General features: G+C 37.9%; 1 protein-coding gene across 1 annotated transcript in view; it reads right to left on the bottom strand.

Annotated features, from left to right (window-relative positions):
- The window catches only part of LOC127934471 (ventricular zone-expressed PH domain-containing protein-like), a 98,374-nt gene that overhangs the window by 68,044 nt on the left and 4,432 nt on the right, over nucleotides 1-25,898 (bottom strand). The window contains exons 2-4 of the mRNA XM_052531886.1: nucleotides 11,848-12,052; nucleotides 6,081-6,296; nucleotides 4,539-4,713 (exon numbers count right to left, since the gene is read on the bottom strand). Of these exons, the coding sequence (XP_052387846.1) occupies nucleotides 4,539-4,713; nucleotides 6,081-6,296; nucleotides 11,848-11,985 (529 nt within the window). The 5' untranslated portion in view covers nucleotides 11,986-12,052. The remainder of the gene's footprint in view (nucleotides 1-4,538; nucleotides 4,714-6,080; nucleotides 6,297-11,847; nucleotides 12,053-25,898) is intronic.

The raw sequence follows: 25,898 nt of genomic DNA, 5'->3' as shown, positions 1-25,898 counted from the left end.
TTTCTAATAATGAGCATTGCTGGAGGGAGTCTGGGAGCCATTCAAAAGCTTTAATGTTTCAAAGATGCTCTTTTCCACCTCTACTTTTCCTGCTCCTGAAGTGAGTGTGCACACCACGGGAGAGGTGTCTCTAACACACTCCAGCCCACTACAAACACTCATCGTACCTCCGACATGACTTCAACATGAGACCCCTGGGTCTACATACTAAAGAAACATGAGAGCTCATGGTGAAACACCTACATAGCTCAGCAAAGCATTTTAAAGAGACAAAATGATTGTAAAAGTTGTTGCCTGTCCTGCTGAAAAGAGCAGCATACAGCATGATTTGTTATGGTGGTGGTGTCCCAACTAGCTTCTACACTAATCAAGTCAAAATGGTATTTTGAGTAGGGTTACTCACCACCAATAGCCAATAAGCAAATGGGCATGGTCTTCTTTTTCTTTACTTAACATTGTAAATGTTTGATTTTCAAAAAAACATTTGTCATGCCTGAGCATTCAATAAACCATGAAAATTGTAATCTAATTGTTTCACCAATGAAGTAGTTGTTGGCTCTACTCTTCCTTCTGCACCCGATGGTACCCCACAAAACCTAACCTGAACCCCATTACCTCACCCCACTTCCTGCTTCCTGCTTCAAGGACTGTGAAGGGGTCACATGTGATTGGTTTTCTGAGAACCCATGGGAAGTAGGACCAGGGTGGTATTAATGAGAGAAGGGGAAAGGAGACTGATTAGGAGGACAGACCACAATGGGAAGCTTGAGGATGGACATGTCTGATCTATTCAATTCTATTAATCCAGTTAGCTGGTCCTCTGTAGTTGCTCTGCTGTAATGCATGAAATATGCAGAAACCACAAAACCTAATATGCTTATACTGGAAATAAAGACTGGAACTGACTATTATTGTAAGTTATTGTAAATTAATGCATTTAGCAGACGCTTTTATCCAAAGTGATTTACAGTGCATTCACGCTATCAATTTTTACCTATCATGTGTTCCAGAGGATTCGAACCCCCAAACTTGCGCTTGATAAGGCAGTGCCCTACCAATTGCGCTACAGGAACACTAAATTAAAAGAAGAAAAATACACATTAACAAAAGGTAAATCATTCTTTGATTTGAAATAATTTGCATAATGATAATGATGAGACTTACAATAAGATTGTATATTTTAATAATTTGTATTAATGAGAGAAGGGGAAAGGAGACTGATTAGGAGGACAGACCACAATGGGAAGCTTGAGGATGGACATGTCTGATCTATTCAATTCTATTAATCCAGTTAGCTGGTCCTCTGTAGTTGCTCTGCTGTAATGCATGAAATATGCAGAAACCACAAAACCTAATATGCTTATACTGGAAAGTTAAACAACGGTTTTTAATTTCACTGAGTCATGCTGAATTTCGGCAAGCAAATGTAGGCCACTAAATTCCTTGAGAGCTGAATATCCTGATGTTGTCTTATTGTCCTGTGTTGTGTTATGTAGCTTCTGAGAAATGGTGAATTGGAAAAGTGCTCTGTTTTCTATCTCTAGTGCGCGCTGGATTCATTCCAGAGGTTCTGCTAACTCGCGTATCGCCTTTCTCCTCCCGCACAGCCCTCTAGAGTGGTGTGATGGTACAAGATGTAATCAAAGGAGGCCTGAGAGTATATGCATAGGGCACACGGAAACCCAAACATAACAATACAAACTGCTTCACTGTAGAGGTCAGCCAATTGTTGACTCCAAAAACCTGGGCAACTGTTGAGAGGAAGTTGAGTTGTCATAACAGTTTCAGAACTGAGAGTTACGTAACCAGTTCTTGGATAAACATGATGGTCAAGCAGCAAGCCCAGTTTAAAGACAATCGACTTCATTTAGATCTTGAATCACCATCAACAGTTGGCTAATACAAATGAAAGCCTTAGAGGGTCCTTCAGCGCCAGAGAGCTTCAGCGACGCGAGTGTGTGCATACCTACTCCGGTCTTGTGACGTTCTTATTTAGTATCAGGGGAAACTTCATATGAAACATGGCTAGATAGAAATAATTCATGTTTGTCAGATTAAAAAGCAGTTAGTGGTATATCAAAGATGGGAGAAAACATCCTCCCTTCATTATTGCATACCTCTGTGTGGAAATGAATGAAGACAAAATGCGGAGATCGCTTCATTCTTTCTTCTGTTGATTATGTGGTTCAGCGTCAGTGGTTAGTCAGTCCTCAGGGATCTCTTCATTCAAACACAAACCACTCAAATCTGCAATACTGTACATTTTCAGAGAGCTGATTTTGTTCTGACTGCTATTTATAGGATCATAAGGTTTGCGACTGTCAAATGAGATGCTCAGAGATTTCCGCTTGTGGCCTACAGTATGTTATATTATTTTATAACTAACTACAATTTTAACAGTGCTATTAATTATGGTAGGTTATTGGCATTAATTGAAAGAGCTGTTGCATAAGTAATTATCTGTCTATAAGCAGCGCAATATTTTTACGATTTATTTTGCATTATGAGATAAAACATATATTTAAAGTAATGCATTAGTTGTATCTTTTTACAGCCTGTTTTTTTTTTCATTTAAAAAATATGCTTGATGCAAAGTTAACTTAAATATGTTGTGAAAAATGATGATGGAACAAACTGATGGATGTGCACAATTGAGAAATTGATATTTATGAAGATCAGTCGCAGCCCATGTCTCACAATACTTCACAAAAAAAATAAAATATATATATATATATATATATATATATATATATATATATATATATATATATATATATATATAAACATTTGATAAATATATAATTTACACACATAATTGGTAATGGGAAAAAAGACATTGTGTAACTATGCTCTGGCTCAGTTAACATTTATAGTATAGTAATAGCAGTGTAGATCTTTTTTGCATTTGAAGTGATATTATAAATCCTGTAAACATGTGTAGAAGGTAATTTATGGATTTCTCTGGTTCTCTGCACTAGCGTATAACACAACCAGAAGTAGAGATGGCAGAGATATGCAACTAGCCCATTTTGAAATTGTTGCAGAATATATCCAATTTATATCCTTATCTCTAACATGATCAAGTTACACCAACAATACATAACATTTCAGTGTTCCAGTATTTATTCTGTGGGTCGTTTAGAAGGCATCTGCAATATCGTTGTCCTCTGGTGGACCCAAACTGTATAACAATGAGCTGAGGTCAATGTAAACTTGACCACACTATTCCCTAATGAAGCCATATGTGTTCTTTGCCTCTGATGACTCCCAGGCTGACCCTTCCTTAATGACAGAACTTTAACACAATAAGTAGAACCACACCAATGAGATCTTTATCTTCTATGGGCAACGATTTGTGTGAGTGGAGTGTTTGAACAGCTGAGTGTATTTTGGCTAATACACCATGTTAAATATACCATCCATTCCTCGTATGACAGACCAACTCTTAAAAAATGCAAATCTTTCATTCAAAAACGCTTGATAACATGTACTTCAATCAATTTAGAAGAACAATGGATTTAATAAAGTTTGCTTCATTGTGGATATCTCAAGTGACCCATTTAACTGTGTGGTTTTAGGACCAGAAACCAGAACCACACACTGCGGGTCGAGAAAACCACACGTCATCTACACAACGCGCTGTGGAAACTAAACAGTCACTGGTCTCTGTGTGTGGATATTCTTGTAAAGACACAAAGGGACCGCTTCTCCAATTACCACGAAGGCAATGAGGTGCACAGTCTGGAAAGCACTGAATCATGAGAATATGATGGTTTTATACCTTTCATGACTCACCATACTTTTCTATTGCGTAATCGAATACAGCACAAAGTGATGGTGACTTTGCCAAGTAGGATGTGTTCCTGGATCAACATCTGTTATAGGTCCTGGAACAATATTCTTGTCAAACAATCAGCCATAATTAAGCCTAACAATGAACTACCCCAGCCTAGAAACCTAGAAATTCTTTACCTAACAATGCTTTCTAAATAGGATCAATGCAACAAGTTCATCTGTCTGGAATAAATGTGAAACGAGTGTGCCATGACACACAACCCATCAGAAAATATTTCATGCCTTCTCGCTCCCTTCTAACTTGTCACATATTTGCGCTTGGTCAGGATCCCTCGGCATCACTTTTTAACCCTCAGGCTACCCCTTCAGTGAAGCATGTAATTATTGCATGTGTAAAAATGTAAATTTAAAGTGTATAAATACTCATATTTTTATAGATATTGGAGCATCTAACCCCCCTCCTACCCTAAACATATCCACTTCTTAACAACATAAACATTTAACAGGCAAAATGTGTATTGTATACATATTTATTTACAAGTATTCTTTAGTACATCAATATGCAATTTCATCATGGTCATATTAAAATGCCTAAAGGTTTCTCAATGAAAGCAACGGAGCATCCTGTTCAACTCTGCAGGACAGTGGCCCTCCAGCACTGAAGTTACATAGCCCTGGTCTATGGCATGTTAGTGATCTATCCTAATGCTTCCTATCCCCCCTGGACCCCATGTTGCCCCTACCTCCCAGCACGCTGCGGGTGATGGCCTCTGTGTGTTGGGCTAGGAGTTCAGCTTTAGCAATGGCAGCCAGTGACAAGTAGCTGGACATGTTTCTGCTCAGCTCTTGGTTCCCCTGCTGCAAGAACCGCACTGCCACAGGAACCGCTAACACCATCACTGGAGGCCTGTTGTAATTCTGAAAAAAAAATTAAAATACAATAAAATCAAACCAAAACAACTTTGGACCTGCATCTCAGATCACAGATTCTTTCAATTAACTGTAAACTGTTTACTAGTTACGACCAATACAATCTCTGAAGCCTGAACTGAGAAGTTACCAGCGCATGCTAATTCTGACCAGTGAACGCCAAGATCAGACAATACCGATCTTAATAGATTCAGAGAGTGATCACATACGGGCTAGCTGGCTGCTTAGTTAATTTAATAAAAACAATAAGAGATACTATATAAGGCATGAAAGGCAGCAGTTAACATTTCAAAAGACTGAACACAGAAAGCAGGTAAAGTGAAATGTTCTGCTGCCCCCTAGAGTAGAAGATGTGAACATGTCAGGTTGAAACATGGACAGATATCAAAAGAAATGTTTTATCATGAAGTAATACGTTTTACACTACTACATAGCAATTACAAAATTTGATACATGTGCCCGAAATAAAATAATTCAGTTTATGTTTAGTGCCATAATTAAGGAATTCTTAAAAAAAAAAAAAAAAAATGTACACAACATGAGCATGATTTACAATTCTTCTTCAGCGAATGTTAAGATCTTACTTTACTGTAAAAAGCACGGTCATTTACATTCTTGCCTAAAGGGAAAAGGTCCTTGAATATCAGAACAAAAACTTAAAAAAGGCAAACAACTTCCAAGAACCCAAGCTAATTATATAACACCCACTTGAATATGTGACTGCTGCTGCTCAGATCAAAGAGCCCTTCCACAAATAGTTCTGAAGAACTCAGGCATAAGACGTTCAAGCTGCAGTTCTCTAATGAATACTGATCTTCACCACTACCCAGAATGCTTCACTCTAGCACAGCCCCTCTCTAAAGCCCTGCTCTAAGATTCATGTGCAGCTTATTATATAAGTGTGTGTGTGTGTGTGTGTGTGTGAGAGAGAGAGAGAGAGAGAGAGGAGTCATTAAATGGAATGATGTGATAAATGCACTGGAAGGAGAGTGAAGCAAATATCCAAAGAAGGAGTAGAAACTGTCATGCCTATGAAAAATCTTTCTGAAACAGTAATAATTGTAAAGAGATTATGGCTCGTCTCCCTGAGACTGTGCATTACTGTTACTTCAGAATTGACAGATATGGACCCTTTCACAATTCTGGGGTTCTCAGAAGCAGAGGTCATCATAATTGTAGACCCAGCCTCAGAAGTCCGAACGAGCGATGCATAAGACACACAAAATGACTCTGGGAGTTTTGAAGTCATCGTCTGATGGGTTGATTTTTACAGAATGTCCAGGAGACGTGCTCGTCACATTCTGACAAACAGTAAATGTAGGGAAATCATTCAGGGTCGTTTGTGTTACTCCTACCTGCAAGATGCAGCTGGTGATGTCGGAGGCGATCTTGGCATGGGGTGTGTCTTCATCTTTGCCCTGCGGCTGGAGGTTATGCTCGAGACAAGACTCCCACAGGGACACAAGAGCTGCTCCGTGCCTCTCAATCGAACCTGTTTCCCTAATGGCTGTAGTGATGCGCGTGATGCAGATCTCCACCACCGCTTGATCATTGTCACTGGTCAAATAGTCCTGCAACCAATCACAAATCACATCTCAAATGAATGAAAGAAATGTGCATGAAAGCTGTGCCATATACATTGTGTGACAGCAGAAATCAAACGGTAGAAAGTCTATAATGCTATTTATACTGAAGGTATATATGCATGTCTTGATCTGACACCTAAAAGAAAAAATATAGTCTGCAAACTGCTTTGATTGAATATGGCTCATTCAAACAGATTTATAATGTATTACTGTTTTTACCTCTTTATTATACAACATGAAGTTATTTTTCTCTGATGCAAGATTTATCATTCATTTACTATAAATATTATGTTTTGGTTTGCATCCATAATGTTTAAAAAAAAATCCAATAAGATCAAATTTCCTTCTGTATTTCAAAATCCAGTGAAAAGGTCTTCTTACATGGTTATGTAATATATAAAACATTAATGGACTGCCATCCATCCACTGACTGTTAAGCTACAGAGTATTTACATGCAAACAGCTTTATTCAGAGTTCTGAAAGCACACGGCATCTTTAAACTAGAAAGTTATGTAGCAAATATTTTCATCTTTGTGGTGTGGCATGTTTGGAATAATAATGTTATGCCAGTGACTGTGGAAAGGAGGACACTGTAGGCCCTGGAGAGAGAAATACAAGAGAAGAGAGAATGAGAGAAGGCTACCCCTGAGACGTTGGATGAGCCCAAATCTGTTTACAAAAGCCAGCCAGAACAAAGAAGCCCAATGAGGCAAGAGGAACTGGCTTTATCACGCTCGGTGACACCAACATTCCTTCTGAAGCTCTCTCATTTCATTGGAAAATACATTAAGTGTGGAAATGAGGGGTCACCTTATTCAAATGATTCAGATTTGCAGTGCTGAAGAGTCAGTAATCAGCCAGAACATGCCATATGCTCTCTAACTTCACTTTAACAGCATAACATCAACAAGGCATGTGATCAGCAAAGGACAAACAGGAAGGAAAGCTTGTTACTTCCCCCATCACTGAATATGACTATTTTTGTTAGGGATTTGGACTTTTTGGCCAGTAGCGTTTTTCCTTTTTTTGTGTGTCTGAGAGTTGCTATGCATTCCTCTCGGTGGTTAATTACTGAATATGGATCACCTGCTGCAGTACACTTACAAGTATACTATTAGAACACTGATATTTGTATACTTGCTACATAAAGTATACTATACTTGAACTTTACTTAAGTATACTTACTCAAATAAACTTGAAGTGTACTACTTTTTGGTAAGGGAAGTCTGCATGACTCTGTGTGAATGAGTGGTGGGGTTTTGTCTATGGCACAAACACAATCACGTGTAACATTAATGTTTTTTTTCAGCATCCTAATATATCAGTCCATATTAACTTCATTTCCACAGCTGTTCTGAGATTCACTTCACAAGCTTTTCACCATTTAACAATAAAAAATAAAAATGAAAACTACCATCAAATGCACACAGAAACTCAAAGATCGATAATTATTTTTTAAGGAATGATATACAACCAAGATATTCTTCATCCATGTTTAAATGTATACAGTTCTTTTGTGCACTACCTTATTTGAGAAATCAAAAATACAATGTTTTGTTGTAAATTAATTATATTTTCATTTGATTACATTTGAAAATAGTTAATTGTTTTAGTTTTATTACATTATTTCATTAGACACCGTTTTGATGATAAATTTGTATTAAATCATAAAACACAGAAGAAAAAAATGGAAAACAAAATTTATGGAAAATTACATGGATTTCATGGAGACTTAAATTAAAGGTCTAGCCCTAGTTATAAGGGACCCAACTCACAGTGCTTGCAAAAATCTGCTGGCTTGTAAAAGAACACAGTGCCACACTTTACTGAGAAATATGTGCATAAGAAAATATATTTAAATGCAGCCTCTGGGATTTGATAAGTGCACTAAGCCATATTACATTCTCACAAACATGTATGTTACCGGCCACTTAGCGAGTGTTCATTTTGGATTATTTAAAGCTGCAGTCGGTAACTTTTGACGCTCTAGCGGTTAATAAACAGAACTGCTTGCGTCTTGCGGAAGAACATCGTAGCCGGAGCTACTTCTCTCTGTTTTGTCTATGAAGAATCACAAAGGTACTGGGTTACTCCGCCGCGGTACCCCCGAAGCAATCTAAAATAGTCCGAATATAAACACTTATTATCGGTGCACCCTAGTGATTCAGGACAAGCTAAAAACACGGTTTGGAAAATGGATTCATGGTGTACTCGCTTATTATAAACATTTTTCTACATTTTGAACACAAACAAAGTTACGGACCGCAGCTCTGATTGGTTGTTTCTTAACGGGAGCGGTCCATGACTGCAAATGGCAATAGGACCACTGGGCGGAGCCAGAGGAGCTTGATTTTTTTCACAGATTATCTGTCTCATATTCTACTGTCAGGACATAATGACAGGTTTAACAAATATGTAAAAAAGATATTTTTACAAAAGTTACCTACTGCAGCTTTAAATTAACTGTAATCTACAATGCGTACATTGTAGTTTTTGCTGCATTAAATTTAATTCATCTCTCGTTCTCTTATTCTCTCTATGAATTTAATAACAGTGTTTTGATGGAATTGTTATTGAATGACAGTAAGTATAGTTTTTTGTATAATAGTAACAGGAATTTTGAGGGGAATGTGCTTTCATCGTCATAATACCACAATACAAAAACAAATTCATTTATTTTTATTTAACTTCTCAATTACTTTAGTTTCATGAATTAACTTTTTCAGTTATTTCACGTAGAGCAGCACAGTTCTGGATACATTTAGAATACAAATGTGTCGTTTAAAATAAAGATCGCAATTCTGAATAGACAACTAAACCAAATAACATGTAATTTACTAGAGATTCAGATATAATGTAAATGTAGAAATAGCCAAATCATCTGGGCATTTGAATCAAAATTGCAATCTTTTACTGATTAATCCTGCAACTCTACCATGTCACCAAAAATGGTTTCCTGTGAAAATGATATCTGGACCATAAAACCCAGAGGATTCACATGATGAAACACACAGAGGGTCTGATCTACGTCTTTGCTCTTATTCCTCTGGCCAGCACGGATGCACTAGCTCTGGACTCTCGGTTGTCTTGATGAGAAGGTCCAGGCTGGTCATCATATCTGGATATCTCTCTAAGAGATAGTGGAGGTGACCGAAAGGAGAGGATATCATGTGAAGAATCAAACTGGTGGTCTGATCTGCTCCTTTTCCCTTCTCTGCTTTCTGAGCTGCCAGAAGTCTTCCTTTTCCATTTACCACCTTGACTCCTGTTCTCTCGGTGAGAAAGTCCAGGCTGCTCATCATCTGTGGATGTCTCTCCAAGTGATTCCCCAGAGATGAAGGAATCACATGAGGAGTCAGTCTGGTGGTCTGATCTGCTCCTTTTCCATTCTCTGCTTTCTGACCTGCCAGAAGACTTCCTTTTTCTTTTAGCGCCCTGTCTAATCTCATCATGACTGACTGAGCTTTGGTCTGCAGGTGCCCTGGATCCTTCAGGACTGGCCTCATGGTTGACCTGATGAGAAGGTCCAGGCTGTTCGTCATCCATAAGTATCTCCCCACGTGCTGCTGATGGGTTATTAGTATACAAAGGGTAAAACCCAAGGGTTGAGGATTCACCCGCAGCATGCACAGTGACGGCCCAGACATCTGTTTGCCAGGTCAGCATGGACACCAAAGGGTTGTATTCAGTGTCAGGTCTCCATAGATACAGTAAGAGTTCCCTGAGAGCTCTTTGGGCGCGCAGCAAACCAATACTTGGGTTAAATGCGGTCATGTAACATGGTAAGCGTACTTCTAGATGCATAAACAGGCCATGCTCGTCTTCGAACTCTACTATAAACACAATTCCTGGAAAATCATCCCTATTAATATCGTCCTCCTCATCGTGAGCTACAGGAGGTTCAAACAGTAGGATGTGTAGCTGTTGAATTAGACACTAAATGGTTACTGTGTAATGTGAACTAGTATTTTAAAGGGGGGGTGAAATGCTTGTTTTCACTCAATATCCTGTTAATCTTGAGTACCTATAGAGTAGTACTGCATCCTTCATAAATCCAAAAAGTCTTTAGTTTTATTATATTCATAAGAGAAAGATAGTCTGTACCAATTTTTCCCGGAAAAACACGACCGGCTGGAGGCGTGACGTGTGGGCGGAGCTAAAGAATCACGAGCGCGAATCGGCTTTTGCGTTGAGAGCGTTTGGAAGCTGTGACATTAGCGTGAGGGAAAACCCATCATCCAAAACAAACCATGGCTTACAGTCAGATTCAGCCGTTTATTTATGATCCAGAATCAGATCCAGAGGCTGAAACTGAACGAGAGCAGCAGCAGCAACGACTCGCTCCGAGCGGGGCTCGAACCCGGGTCTCTGGCATGGGAGGGGATGCACTAACAAGGAGGCAGAGATATTTGAAGCAGTTTTACTCACCGCCTGTGGTTCCAACACACGATCGTGAACCTTTTTCCTTGGGATTGCATTATCCTTAAGAAATAAACGATACGCAAATCCGTCGTCAAACTGGGCCTTGTTTGTAAAACAAGCATCTTCGAAATGCAGGGAACAAACACAAACACTTACATAACTCCGTTGATACTCTGTAAAAATAAACTCCATCCACTGGTCCCTTAATGCTGTTTTTTTTTGGTAATCTGTGCAGGGTTGTTTTGCCCTGGCAACCGAAAACACACTTCTTTTGTGACTTTTCGCGACGCTCTCGCTCTGATCAGTGAAGTCTGTTGTGCTCTCAGTGCTCTGCTATACTGGAGCGCGTGCTCTTCCGGCAGAAGTGCCCTCAGGACCCATATAAGGAAATTCCGCTCCATCTAACGTCACACAGAGCCATACTCGAAAAAAACTTTCCGAAACTTGTGACAAACCGGAAGGAGTATTTTTGGAACAGAAATACTCCTTCAAACGTACAACTTAATTTTTGAAACTTTGTCCATGTTTAGCATGGGAATCCAACTCTTTAACAGTGTAAAAAACTCAGTATGCATGAAATAGCATTTCACCCCCCCTTTAACTTCAGGTGTCTGAATAGAATATCCAATCTAATTCAATGCTGTTATGAGCCTCTGAAGTTCATCCACTCAATGTATTGCCTGTGCTTGGAATTCTTGCTATTCTGATGACAATTCTGAGAATTCTAAAATCTCTGTTTAAAAAACAGCAAGATCTGTACAGATATATTCTCCCACCATTCTGAATATTCATGCCAAATAACATGACATTTACTAAAGAGATTCACTAGAAGTTCTATTTTCTAAAATAATGTATTTTTTTATCCTTAGTCCAGTTTGGTTTATGTTTCTTGCTTTTAGTTTTTTTAGTCTATACATAATGTGTCCTGCAATCTAAGGTGAAAACAATGAGAAGATTAACACTGATTCAGTACAAATATAATGTAACTGGCATTACAGGAACCTGTAACAGGGTAATGCAAACTTTGGCAAAAAAAAAAAAAAAATGAATACATAATTCAAATACTAAATAGACAAAAATAAAAATGTACTATTTTGGGATCAGAGTACTCACTGGTGAACAGGATATGACTTTGATTTCCTCCAGGGCTTGGGACAGACAGTCTTCAATCTCGCTGTCATCCAGAGAGAAGAGGTCTCCTGCACGGGACAGGTCTCTCTGTCCCAGCACTAGACGGAACAGCTGGTGCATTCTGGGACAGGCTCAAACTTGAGCAGGCTGCCCCTGCCCGGTGTTACCACGATGACTTGACATGCTCCTGAAATACACCCGATATACATGCATCAGACTAACACCTACAAACTGGATCGAAGTAGGGAAGACAACTATGAGAAAGATGAATTAAGGGGAAAAAGAGACAAGAAGAAAAAGACATCATTGCATTTAAATATATTTTGAACACTCTATAGAAAATATAAACATCTATTATTTATAATACTTAGCTACAGGTTGTGATTCAGTGGAACCAGCTGGTCCAAATAAACTGGGTACTGAGCTATCTTTAAAAAATAAGCGTTTTGTGAGTCCTGCACTGAACTCCCTGAGACTGGATCAGTAAAATGATCGGAACATGCACAAAAAAGCGGTACAGTGGGAAAAATGAATTATGACCACTGATTTTTTTCCAGCCTCACATGTCGGGAGTGAAAATAAAATGATTGTATTCTCAAGATGATGTTAACCCCAAAAACAAGCTACAGTGGTCAGGTCAAGTTGTTAGCAGCACATCTGGCCAACGCAGAACATAGACGGGGATGATGGAAATGTCTTACCCTGTGATTCAAATTCAAATACTGATGACTTGTTTTGGCTGTACAGAGTCAATTCTTTCTTTTGGGAGACAATAACTTTATTTATAGCACCTTTGGCTTTACAACTTTGCAGATCGTTTACATTCACATACAGCTACATTACACAATGCATGAAAGGTAATATTCGAAATGGCATAATATAGGCATTTTAAAACTATAACATTTAAATGAAAAAATACAAAAAATTGTTCACCAAATAATTACATTTTTAAATTATGTGGGTTTTTTTATTATATATTTTTATTTAAATATTTGATCAAATATATCTAAAAAATTAAAACACTTTTGTTAATTGAAATAAAAAAATAATAATAAAAAAAAATAATAATAATAATAATAACTAGAATTAAAAGTTAGTGAACTAACTTTGATGTTGGCTTGGCCATCTTGGCCATGGAGCAAAAGAGCCAAAGTACTTGTGTGCCCAACATTGAGTTGCCCCGCTGCAAAATTAATACACATAATAATGCCATAAAAAAATACACCTGCAACAGTCTTTTTCCATGCTCCCTTGCTGTTTTCTTTTTTTAATAAAAAGCCTGGGCTATGATAACAGCTATGACAGGGTTGTCTAGCTGGATGTGAAATAAGTCATGCCTATTTTTCTCGTGTATGTATTTCACAGTCCTGCCACCGTTGCGTTGTGGGCAACGACACACAAGATTACTGAAACAATGCATTTTAAATCAAGGAGATCATAAGGGGTCCAAGCACAATGGTTTGTATAGATGATGCAGTTACACACTGTTTAAAATTGTTTAATTTGTACTGTATGTTCATTCTATTTATTTATTTGTGCTATTTACATAATGTTTACTTTTTTTACGTTTGTTTTTGTTAATGTAAAATAGCACTGCATAGTCTTCACTGTAAGATAAAATACACAATCAAACCAAAATGTATTCAGACACCTTCAACATTTCTCACATAATCACAGTTTATTTGCTGTAGTTTAGAAACTGGTAATAATATATGACAATAACTCAGAACAAATTCATCTTGATAATTTCGGATAACTTTGATAAAAAGATATGTAATGGAATCAACCAAAACTTCAGACTGTCAGTATGACAATATTTACACAACTATCAATACTTTGTTGAACAGTTACCAAGCAAGAAATGCTTAATTTGGTTCAGTCTGTGGTGTGAAAAGGTTGCATTAACAATTAAAGAAAGAAACACTTAAGCAAAACATGGGCAGGTCCTTAATTATTATTTTTTTTTAAATCAATTTCACTGGTAGCCTACTGTATGAAGAATTAGTGGGTATAATATTTCACAGATCACTATTTTGCCATACTCACTTACATAAATGAACTAGTGGCCTGCACCCACTAGTAAAACAATTCTATCTTATTTTTGGATTGACTTTGGATAAATTCTTGTACTACAAGGTAATTCAGTCAAGAGCAGTGAGTGATTTACTTTCATTTTCATACATTAAAGACTCTGACAGCAGAGCTAGTAAATTAGGCGCGGTCCCTTTAAGAGACAAACGCATCCATTATGATGATACACATCCGATTTTTTTTTTTGCAAATCTTTACTTTCACTTAAGACATAACCACATACTTATTCGAACACACTTTCCAACACGGGTATTTCGACATATTTTGTATGTATTTGTTGTCGGTACAAAAGCAAGAAGACTTTGAGACGCGTCTCTGCTTGCTCCCTGAACAACACCGCGCTGCTGAATTGAGCTCTTTTGCTTTTCGCTCTTTTTTCTGTTTATTTAAACTGCGATTTGAATTTGTTCGTTCAGGTCCAGGAGGAAGTGAACGTCCTGAACGACAGCTCTGTTCAGTGTTGCTGTCCCTGTCCGCGATACGCGCGGCTCTCTCTCGTGCACACGCGCCATCAGCTGCTCAGTTCAGCTTTCCCGCAGCGCGGGGCTGAAGCCAACTTGATGTGTTGAATGCTCGGAGCACGTTATAAAACGTATTCTTAAAATACACATTTCTGTTTTAATAAATGGTCATATTAAATCATAGCATAACACATAAGTAGGTACAAAAATAATCAGTGATGCATGCGACCCTTTTGGTCTCAGTGTAGCTCCCTGCTTTACCATGTTATGCAACGCTGAGCAATTGCTGCTGACAGAGAAATCTCACAAGCACATATAAACACTCATTTTCATATGTGTAATATATTCTTCTAATTGTTTTGTGCCGTTTCGCTGCAGTGTTTTAATGTGAAAGGCTGTAAATGTGTACTTCAAGTGTTCAGACAAATACATCGCGAGCTCATCTGTGACGTTCAGCATGATGATTCAGTTAGAAACCAGCTAAGACCAGCGTGACAGTGGCCAAAACTACTTTAAAACCATATAATATATTATTCTAATTGTTTTGTGCCGTTTCGGTGCAGTGTTTTAATGCGAAAGGCTGTAAATTCTCTGTGGACTTCAAGTGTTCAGAGAAATACATCGCCAGCTCGCGAGCAGTTGGCTGCCGCGAATATATCATGTTATTACTTTAAACAGTTCAGAAACATCTGAATTTAGCTCTTGGTGTGTTCTAACGTGTGGATTGCGTGTAATCGCGTTCTTAAAAGGTCTTAAATAAGAATGAATTCGCTAGTTCTCGGCTCCGTGTAGACAGCCTGGGCTGAGCAGCAGTATTTTTAACCAGTTTAAAAGTGAAACGAAACCCGACTCCGCCCCTAAATGTCATTGCAACTGTAGGGGCGCAATTTTTCTCAGGCAATGTAAGTCTATGGGTAATGAATTTTGACATTTAAAAATTAATAAAAAAAAAACTTTAAGTCTGATCACTCTGAAAAGATATAGCACACACCACCGCTCTATCCCGCAGGTGTCTGCCGAGTTTGGGGCTTGTGGCTTTAAAGCCCTAGGAGGAGTAGCGTACAGAATTTCTGTCAGAAAAATAATAATAAGAAAAAGAAGAAGTTTAAATAGCATAACAGTATGTTGGCTTGTTGCCAAGCCAACATAATAATAATAAATAGTAAGAAATTTTATTTAAAAAGGAATCCAGAAAAATTTAAATGGGGAAAAAAGGTGATCCCAAAAAAAATTAACAGAATAAAATAAATGTATTTGGGAAATAAAATTATAATATTACTACAGATTTCATAGGGCCGTGGAATGGACAATTGGCATTCCAAGAGTACTTCTATTTAGTCCAACAACGCTAGGACATTTCACTGTTATTTAACAGCTCACCTGTGATTCAGCCAAAGGCACGAGACTGCAGGTAATCACAGCTGTCCTGATATTTAGAACAACATCACGACTGTGAGTGATATGATAACCGAGTGTGTCTACTCCCCGCCAGAAGCAACAAATGAACACTTCTCTCTTTCAAATACTTATCACTTAAAGGCTACCTTTTTTTTTTTTTTTAATACAGCATAACACTTAACACCTAAACAAGATAAATAAGGTGAATAAGTAAAATCAGTACTTTCATTTTTACTATTTTTTTTTTTTTTATATTCTGAATGCATAAAAAAATCATTTAAGACTCTAGATTGAGCCTGGATGGAATTCCAGGCTGTCAAGCTTCCTGTTAGAAAAATGTTCTCAGAAAACAATTCGGCCAGTGTTTTCCTCTACAGGAGTTAATCTGTAATGTGTTAAACCCATAACTGCTGGACTCCATCACTCATTAAAGAGTGTAAAATGTCACACGTTTAAGTCCCAAACTCTTGAACATGTGAACATGGATCACTGCGAGAACGGATGTGTTCAGTCATGTCTCAGGAAGGGCTATAGTATCGATTTTTACGGATTGATTGGTCATTAATTTATCTTGGTAATATCTCAAGGTTACAAAATCATGCAGCTTTCCTTAAAGGATTTATCCGTATAAATATTTTTTCTGTTTCTTATGTACAGAACTGAATGTGGAAGTGTAATGGACGTTTGTCATAAGAGGGGATATGAACACGTGATATGATTGACAGTCATACTGACTGACAGCCATCAGAGAGGCTAAGAGGCATCACTCCAAAAGGATAGCCCATCAATTCAGCGACAGCATCCTGCATCCTGCTTCAATGACTACCGTCCTGTTTGCACTTACCCCCATCCTCATGAAGTGCTTTGAACGGCTAGTCATGCACCACATGAAGTCTGCCCTCCCCCCCTCCCTGGACCCCTTCCAGTTTGCATATCGGTCCAACCAGTCGACCGATGATGCCATCGCCACTGCCGTCCATTCAGCACTCACCCATCTGGACAAAAAAGACTAAATAAGTCAGAATGCTGTTCATTGACTTCAGTTCAGCATTCAACACAATCATCCTTCAACAGCTCATCTACAAACTGATTCAGCTGGCGCTCAAAACTTCGCTGTGCAACTGGCTGTTGGACTTTCTGACTGGAAGACCTCAGGCAGTACGGGTCGGCAGCTACACATCAAGAACTATCACACTGAACACTGGGGCCCCCCAAAGATGTGTGTTGAGCCCCCTCCTCTTCACTCTACTGACCCATGACAGCACACCACCACACAACTCCAACCTCTTCATTAAGTTTGCGGATGACACGATTGTGTTGGGTCTCATTAGCAACAAAGATGAGACAAACTACAGGAGTGAGGTGAGCCACCTGGCCGGGTGGTGCAGTAACAACAATCTCTCTCTGAACGTGGAGAAGACGAAGGAGATTGTTGTTGACATCAGGAGAGCACATACTCGGCACATTCCTCTGACCATCAACGGTGCGACTGTGGAGAGAGTGAGCAGCACCAAGTTCCTGGGTGTGCACATTACAGAGGACCTCTTCTGGACTGAAAACACAGCAGCACTGGCCAAGAAATCACAGCAGCGTCTTTACTTCCTCCGCAAACTGAGAAGAGCTAGAGTCCCGCCCCCCATCATGTACACCTTCTACAGAGGCACCATCGAGAGCATCCTGACGAAAGACTTTGCAACGCATAGTGAGAGCAGCTGAGAAGATCAATGGTGTCTCTCTCCCCTCCAGGACATTTATGGTACCTGTCTCACTCAAAAAGCCATCTGCATCACAGCTTCATCCTTCAGGCTGTCAGGAAGCTGACCTCGCTCACCCAAACTCAATCTGCCATGTGCCTTGCACTGCTTTATTTAACTTTATTTTAATTTATTATATGTATTTTTTACATTCCCTTATTGTATAGTTGTATCTACATTTTATATTTGATCTAGATTTTTAGGCTCTACTGTTAATGTTATCGGTATGCTCCGGGGGTCTGAGAGTAACGCAATTTCGATTCTCTGTATGTATGTACTGTACATGTGGAAGAACTTACAATAAAGCAGACTTGACTTGACTTGACTTGACTTGACTTGAGCAGCAAATGAGTTTCCTCTGAGTCAGAACAGTATGGAGCCAGAAGAGTCTCAATAAAGATAAATGCACACACTACAGTCACATATGCACACATAGGATTCATACATGCACACACATAATTCATAAATACACACAGGATACACAAATGCACACAAAATTCACAAATGCACACACAAAATTTAAAAAGCACAGAAGATTCACAAATGCATACAAAATTCAGAAATGCACACAAAATTCAGAAATACACACACAATTTAGAAATGCAAACAACATTTACAAATGCACTCAAGATTCACAAATGCACAGGACAAGATTCAGAAATGTATTTCTGATGCACACACACATATATCTTGATTTACAAACTGCTTGCGGTCTGTGAACTTCACTGCATTTGTGTGTGAATTTTGAGACTCCCTTGACTGGCTCGACACACAAATGCCTTTTTTTAAACAGGGAATGATCTGCAACCAATCAGATATCTCCCTTGTTTTAGCCAATCACAAGAATGCACCCCACGTGGGGGATTGTTTACTTATAAGCCAATCAGCGAACGACTCACTTTCCTCACGCAGCGAACGACTCCCTTTCCTCAGCGAACGACTCACTTACCTCACACAGCCGGCGACTCACTTTGCGCAGCGAACGACTCACTTTCCTCACGAGTCACGCAGCGAACGACTCACTTTCCTCACCCAGCGAGCGACTCACTTTCCTCACGAGTCACGCAGCGAACGACTCACTTTCCTCACCCAGCGAGCGACTCACTTTCCTCAGCGAACGATTCACTTTCCTCACGAGTCACGCAGCGAACGACTCACTTTCCTCACCCAGCGAGCGACTCACTTTCCTCAGCGAACGATTCACTTTCCTCACGAGTCACGCAGCGAACGACTCACTTTCCTCAGCGAACGATTCACTTTCCTCACCCAGCGAGCGACTCACTTTCCTCAGCGAACGATTCACTTTCCTCACGAGTCACGCAGCGAACGACTCACTTCCCTCAGCGAACGATTCACTTTCCTCAAGCAGCGAAGTTGAGCGAACGATTCACTTTCCTCACGCAGCGATCAACTCACTTTCCTAAGCGAACGACAGCCGGAGACCCACTTTTCGCAGCCAGAGAGCCACTTTCCTCTCGCAGCGGACCACTGACTCTCTCTTCATGTAGGGACTGAATATTATAATTAAAGTGACTTCTATATTGCATCCAAAAGAATATTTAGATATATTTAAATATTCAAAAAGGTTTAAACATTTTTTTTTTTTTTTACTTTCATTAAAATATTTCAATAAAATGAAATAATTGCCTATTGCAAATTTATGAATACATGGTTAACTTTTTTTCTGCAGTCACTGGGCTATATGTATTGAGACATTTTTAAATTTATATTTAGTAAAAAAATAATAAAAAATAAACCTGAATTGAAATCTAAACATCTGTATTTTCATACAATTTAATACAATTGCTGTGTGAACAGGTTCATGTGATTGGCTTATAAGTAAACAATCCCCCCACATGGGGTGCATTCTTGTGATTGGCTCAAACAAGGGAGATATCTGATTGGTTGCTGATCATTCCTTGTTTAAAAAAAAGCATTTGTGTGTCAAGCCAAGTCAGGGGAGTCTCAAAATTCACACACAAATGCAGTGAAGTTCACAGACCGCAAGCAGTTTGTGAATCAAGATATATGTGTGTGTGCATCAGAAATACATTTCTGAATCTTGTCCTGTGCATTTGTGAATCTTGAGTGCATTTGTAAATGTTGTTTGCATTTCTGAATTGTGTGTGTATTTCTGATTTTTGTGTGCATTTCTGAATTTTGTATGCATTTGTGAATCTTCTGTGCTTTTCAAATTTTGTGTGTGCATTTGTGAATTTTGTGTGCATTTGTGCATCTTGTGTGTGTATTTATGAATCATGTGTGTGCATCTATGAATCCTGTGTGTGCATATGTGAATGTAGTGTGTGCATTTATCTATATTGAGACTCTTCTGGCTCCATAGAACAGTGATTGCGGAAGAAAAAACAAACTCACTCTTGAACATGTGAACATGGATCACTGCGAGAACGGATGTGTTCAGTCATGTCTCAGGAAGGGCTATAGTATAGTAATTTAGTAATAGTATAGTATAGTAATTTTTACGGATTGATCGGTCATTAGTTTATCTTGGTAATATCTCAAGGTTACAAAATCATGCAGCTTTCCTTAAAGGTGATTGCAGGTCTCCAGAACAGTGATTGCGGAAGAAAAAAACACAGACAGCGCTGAAAGCAGCTAATGCTTATCAGTAAATCAGTGAGAAAGTCATGGAAATTGTTGATAGTATCAAATTCATGGTATCGGTATCGTATTTGTATCATATTGGTATCGATAATTAACATTTTTTAATGATACTCAGCCCAAAGCAAGACTCAGCAATGAACAACAATCTGGCAGAAAAAAAATATGTATATATATAATAATTTTTGGAAGAAAAATGCCTCTCTTGGGCCTCTTGTATGTTCTTTCATAAGTCAGTGATCCAAACGAATCATAGGTCCTGCCAATCAGAAGGCATTATGAGTCGCTGAGGAGGTGACAACACAGATGCACTTCACACCTGTCCTCGCGTTCCAGAGCTGAGCTTTGCTAGGATACCACAGCAAGAACGCTCAGGGACCATTCGGAGCTCTGACCAAACCACTAATATTCAAATATAATCTGAGCAAGCACAACAGGCTCCTGGTCTGTCAGCCTCTCTGGTCTGTCAGTCTGTCACTCTACAAAAATGCTTTTAATCCACTTGTACATGTTTATTTGTAAGTCGAGTTATATAATGGTATAAATGTGACAGTAAAAATGTTACAACTGACAGATATTCAAAGTGCCCTTGTATTATTATTTTCTGAATTCTGTTTCGATGGGTACACGTTGGTAATCAAAAATCATCTATAATTAATTGCAATAATTAATCTTACACAATTTAGCAACTATTAATTAAAAGTAACAAAAAATTACATTTTAAGGCCCTTATGAAATTTAATCTTTTTTCCAAATTCAGTATTTCTGTTCTAATTGTTGTGGATTCGATTGTAATGGTTGAATTACATTTTAATAAGCAAAAATATATATATATATTGACAGCAAATCAGAATTCACCCAACCTTTAAAAGCTTGTGCATTTAAAGCAGATAACAAAACTGAAGCATGTGTACAATAAACATAATGTTACTGTGCTTCGGTGTGTATGCTAATATAGTAAAAGTTGTTGTTCTTGGTGTTAATGGGCCTTTAATCTCTGATTGGTTTTCATCAGTCTGTAATGAATGGTCTAATTTTCATAAGAGTAAAAACTATAAAAAAAGAGTAAAAACAAAAAAAAAATCTAGTCTAAATGCACAAACACATGAGGACACCCTGGTTTGTAAATGGATAGCTCTGTTTGTGTTGGACAGAAAGCAGGTCACTGGGTCTGGTCTCTTAAACAATCACCCAGTCACAACCCAGTTACAATTAATCTCCAGGTTACGGCTCAGCAATCTCAGGAATGCAGTCTTTGAAAACATGCTGGCACACACACGCTTCAGTGCACACATGCATGCACTATGATACAATGGCAACACATGCAAATTGCTAGAAGGAAAAGCAAAGCACTTTAACACATGGCTCTTCAGACTGATGCACAACAAATATTTCAAAGTTGACTTATGTACTTTTTTAACCCTGCTAAGCATGACATAAAATTTTTATTTTATTTGTTTGTTGTTGTTTTTTGTTTTTTATGAAAAAATGTAACAAATCTTTAGACCAAAATTCTATAGCTATATATATGTGTGTGTGTGTGTGTATGTAGAAGTAGCATATTTTTTGAGTATCATATTTGATACATTGACAACTGACAAGTACTTTACCAAAAGTCGATTTCCCCAAAAGAGTATAAAAATCACTGCTTGTTTACGCATCCCAATATTTTAAAATTTCCTACAGTGGAACATAACGTCCACACTAGAGACTTTATAGCTAGTTTATCATTTGTGTGAATTGTGTCATTTGTGAATTTATGCACAGTATTTAATCATTAACTGCAATGGGTACTTGTTTATGTAAATAACATTTAGAATATGTACTGAATAGCAGTATGTAAATACTGATAAAAGAAAAAACTTAAGTAACTATATTGATTTATTAAGATATTTAGCTAATTTTCATGGTGCAAAGAATGTCCATTAATGTCGCTTTCGCACAGCTGGTGCAACTGGCCCTTGGAAACGATGCAGAACACCCTAACTACCACCTAGCAAGTTAGCGCCCACTCAGCATAGCCCAGAGGAAAATTCCTTATACTTCGGGTAGAAAGGCAGAGCATGTCATGTTTATGACCATTGATTGCTTGGGAGTTTGACCTTTATAAAGATCACTAACTAAATGTAACCAGTCGGGGAGAGAGACTGCCTAACACTGAGTCTTTTGTATTCTTGTCCCCCTCCTCTACAGCAGTAATGGGCACCTGCTGATCACCTTATGGAGATGCTCAGGCCTCATGCTGCCGGGAGCAGATAGAAGAACATCCTTATGATCATCCCATTATACCAATTCACCCGGTCTCTCTCCATCTGCTCCACACACCACAGAGTCTGATCACAACACTCGGTTTGTGTATGCCGTCCCAGACAGGGTGGGAGTGGGTTTCCCTCCAGGCTCCTGGTCAAAGAGAGGCTTTGTGTGGCAGGGCTGAGGGTGGGAGCAAAGTGCCCATTCATACATTCCTTCACTATCGCAGTTAAACCAATGCAGCCCGCCAGATAATTGTCCTTCACTGAATTTCTTTGCAGTTTTAATAGTCAAACCAAAAATTATTCAGAAACCAGATATAATTTTTGATATATATAGCAAAACTGTAATAATGTGAGAAATGTTGAAGGTGTCTGAATAAATGTAGGTTTGATTGTATATTTAATTTTTACACTGAAGGCTATCCAGTACTATTATTTGGTTTCTGTACCTTGACACCTACAAACTTGAAAAAAAACTTAAACATTGGTGTGAAACAGGAGTAATGAAACAGGAGTAATGTTGTTTGCACCTTGTGCAATGTGGAATTAGTTTACAGCTTTTTCAAGCACTCTGTGATGCATTTTGGAAACAGGAGATGAGCCCCTTTTCTAATGCACCACCTAGCTTGATAAACCCCTTCTCAAAGACTTACTGTTTGTCAATTTTATTTGGGTAACACATATTCTGAATGCCTTCGGCAGAATTCGAATGAGCCATTTTAATCTAGATTAATCTAGATTAATTTCAAGATCACAGTGAGATTAATCTAGATTAAAAAAATTAATCTATGCCCACCTCTAGTATTTACACTAACAAAAAATACTCTGCCACAAGGAAACAAATCTAAATAGATAAATATAATAACCTTTTTCTATTATAAACACTATTTACCCTCCAGTATACTCACGTTTATGTTGACTGCAAGATTCTAAGTTAAGGTACAGGCTAATTGACATTCAGTTACTTGCCAACGTAATATTCTATCTGGGTAATACTATCACCAGTTAATACTATTTTCCACAGAATATGCATTTGAAAGCCTGGTCAGTCACTATTGGTAGTTTTTTTTTGTGGCTAGCTAGTTATTTTGCCTACTTACACTCTGACTCTGCTTTATGAAAAAGCTTCTTATGTCCCCTTTCTTCTTCTTGGGTGTCATCTACAAAGTACAAAAAGGGGCAACTCTGGCCTTTGTATGTGGCAGAGAGACAGCCCTTGTAACTTACCGTCGGTGGCATCAACATGCGCGTGCGCACAAACCACCTGCTCGCTGCTAGTGCAAGAACAAAAGGATATAATAAGTTATCTGTGAATTATTCTGAGCTGAAACTTTATAGGCACTTTCTTGGGACAGATGAGATTCATATTACTTCTTGTAAAAAGGGTCATAGGTGTTATAGGTAAATGATATAAATGTGTAGTTGCTGAATGCTGCCGGAGAAAGTATTATAATGTTTGCTTTTCGAATACTATTAATACAAAAGCAATCATTATAAAACTTTTTTATCTCTTTATTTAACAGTTCTATCTGATTATTAGACAGTGTTTTATCTATATATATATATTATTTTTATTTTTTATTTTTTTTACAAACAAAAATACAAAAACATTAATTAAAGGCAATACAACATTGAAATGTAAGTAGAACACATATATTTGGATCACAGTACAGTATAAGCAGGGCCGCTGCTGGCCAAAAGGGTGCCCTAAGCAGGATTGGATTGTTGTGCCCCCCTTCCTCAAATATGATGATGGGAAAAAAACACCTACTATAGGGGTGAAAATAGAACTTTAACAAAATACAAAAGTAAATTAATAAATACAACAATTGTATCTCTCGACATTTACCTATGGATGACTATAACTTATTATGACTCTAATTTATTTTATAGTCTCAAGCATTCAGAAATAATACAAAAGGAAATAAAGCAGTTTTACTAAGATAAAACCGTGGTTTATTTTTGTAAGGGTTGTGATATGCACGTTTTTTGTTGAAGAAATTATAAAGGCTGTGTCATCTATAGCAAAAAGATGGCCAAAAATGAAAGATTAAGTGAATTATTGAATTAAATGTTTGGTCAGTAGCCCAAACAAGGATTTGATAGTCCTGTAAGAGTAACAGCAGCAATCACATGGCATTTGGCTCTATACAAAATGTACATAGATTGTTTCTTTTGTATTTGCCTACATTATGTATTTTAACAGTGTTATTATTAACCAATAATTATTGCCTCATAGTTTTATATATATATAATGCATTTTAAGTCATTTTAAAGGCAACAACAACAAAAATATTACAGTATATTAATACTTCTTTGTAAATTATTATTTGAAGTAAAAAAAACGTGGTTAATTTGCAGTTACCATGGCTACAAGAATGATGAATTGTGGTGTTATTGTTAAAACCATGGGTAATTTTCGTAAGGGAACCTGAAAAAAAAAAAAAAAACTTCCACATGAATGTGCCTGAAAGTGATAAACGGGCCTCATTTTTACCTAAATGATTTATCATTTATTTTAATATATAAAAAAATTTATAAGGTGTGCATTGTAGCTGACACCTAAATGAGCACATTACAATTGTTTTATGACTGCAAGTCTTTCCCCTCAAATGCTATTGAGCTTCAAATTTGCGTTTGAGCCCATTTGAAAAAGTAACATAATTTACATATTATTTACAGTTTATTTGAATAAATATAAAACATTAAATTCAATTGTGCATTATAGCTGACACCTAGATGAACAATTACAGTTATTTCTATGACTGTTAGTCATTCTCCTCAAATGCTATTGATGTTAGAAAAGTGTATACCAAGATCGCATGAAACTTTAGAGACGGTCCCTAAATTTGAGACTCTCAAACGTCCAACATCAAGCCAACTTTATGCCTGCATCAGTTATGAACATTCAGCCGTAAACATGAGGTGCGAGCGGTCGTGAGCGCAGACGGGAGAATGATGCTTTTTTTCTTTTTTTTTGAGCAACTGGGATGGTGCCCCCTTTGGGAGTTGGTGCCCTACGCAGACTGTGTACTCTGCGTGTAGGGAGCGGCGGTGCTGAGTATAAGTTTAATTAGGATAATGCTAATAATGTTATAAAGTATCCTAAAATAGGCTTTATTTAATATTTAATCTAATTACACTTCTTATGATAATAAGATTCTTATAAAAATAATTTCTAATTTCTGTGCAGAATAAACAGAGGGCAGATAGGCACATGTTGATTCTTACCCTTTCACACATTTTTGTTGCAAAGTGGGTCACAAATGCTGGCATGTGACCAATGTTTGCTTTACATTATCTCGTTATGGAGATGTGGCAGAAAAACACTACTACACTGAACTACACAGGAGCTCCACAATAAAAGAGAGCATTATAATTTGCTTAAGATGCTCGTGAAGGAATCAGCATGAACAGCTAGCAGAGATGTTGCATTATTTATGGTCCGCAGTACT

Source organism: Carassius gibelio, chromosome A18 (assembly GCF_023724105.1).
Source record: "Carassius gibelio isolate Cgi1373 ecotype wild population from Czech Republic chromosome A18, carGib1.2-hapl.c, whole genome shotgun sequence".
NCBI classification, from domain to species: Eukaryota; Metazoa; Chordata; class Actinopteri; order Cypriniformes; family Cyprinidae; genus Carassius; species Carassius gibelio.
The sequence above is the reverse complement of the archived record's forward strand: the minus strand, read 5'-3'. Positions and strand labels throughout refer to the sequence as shown.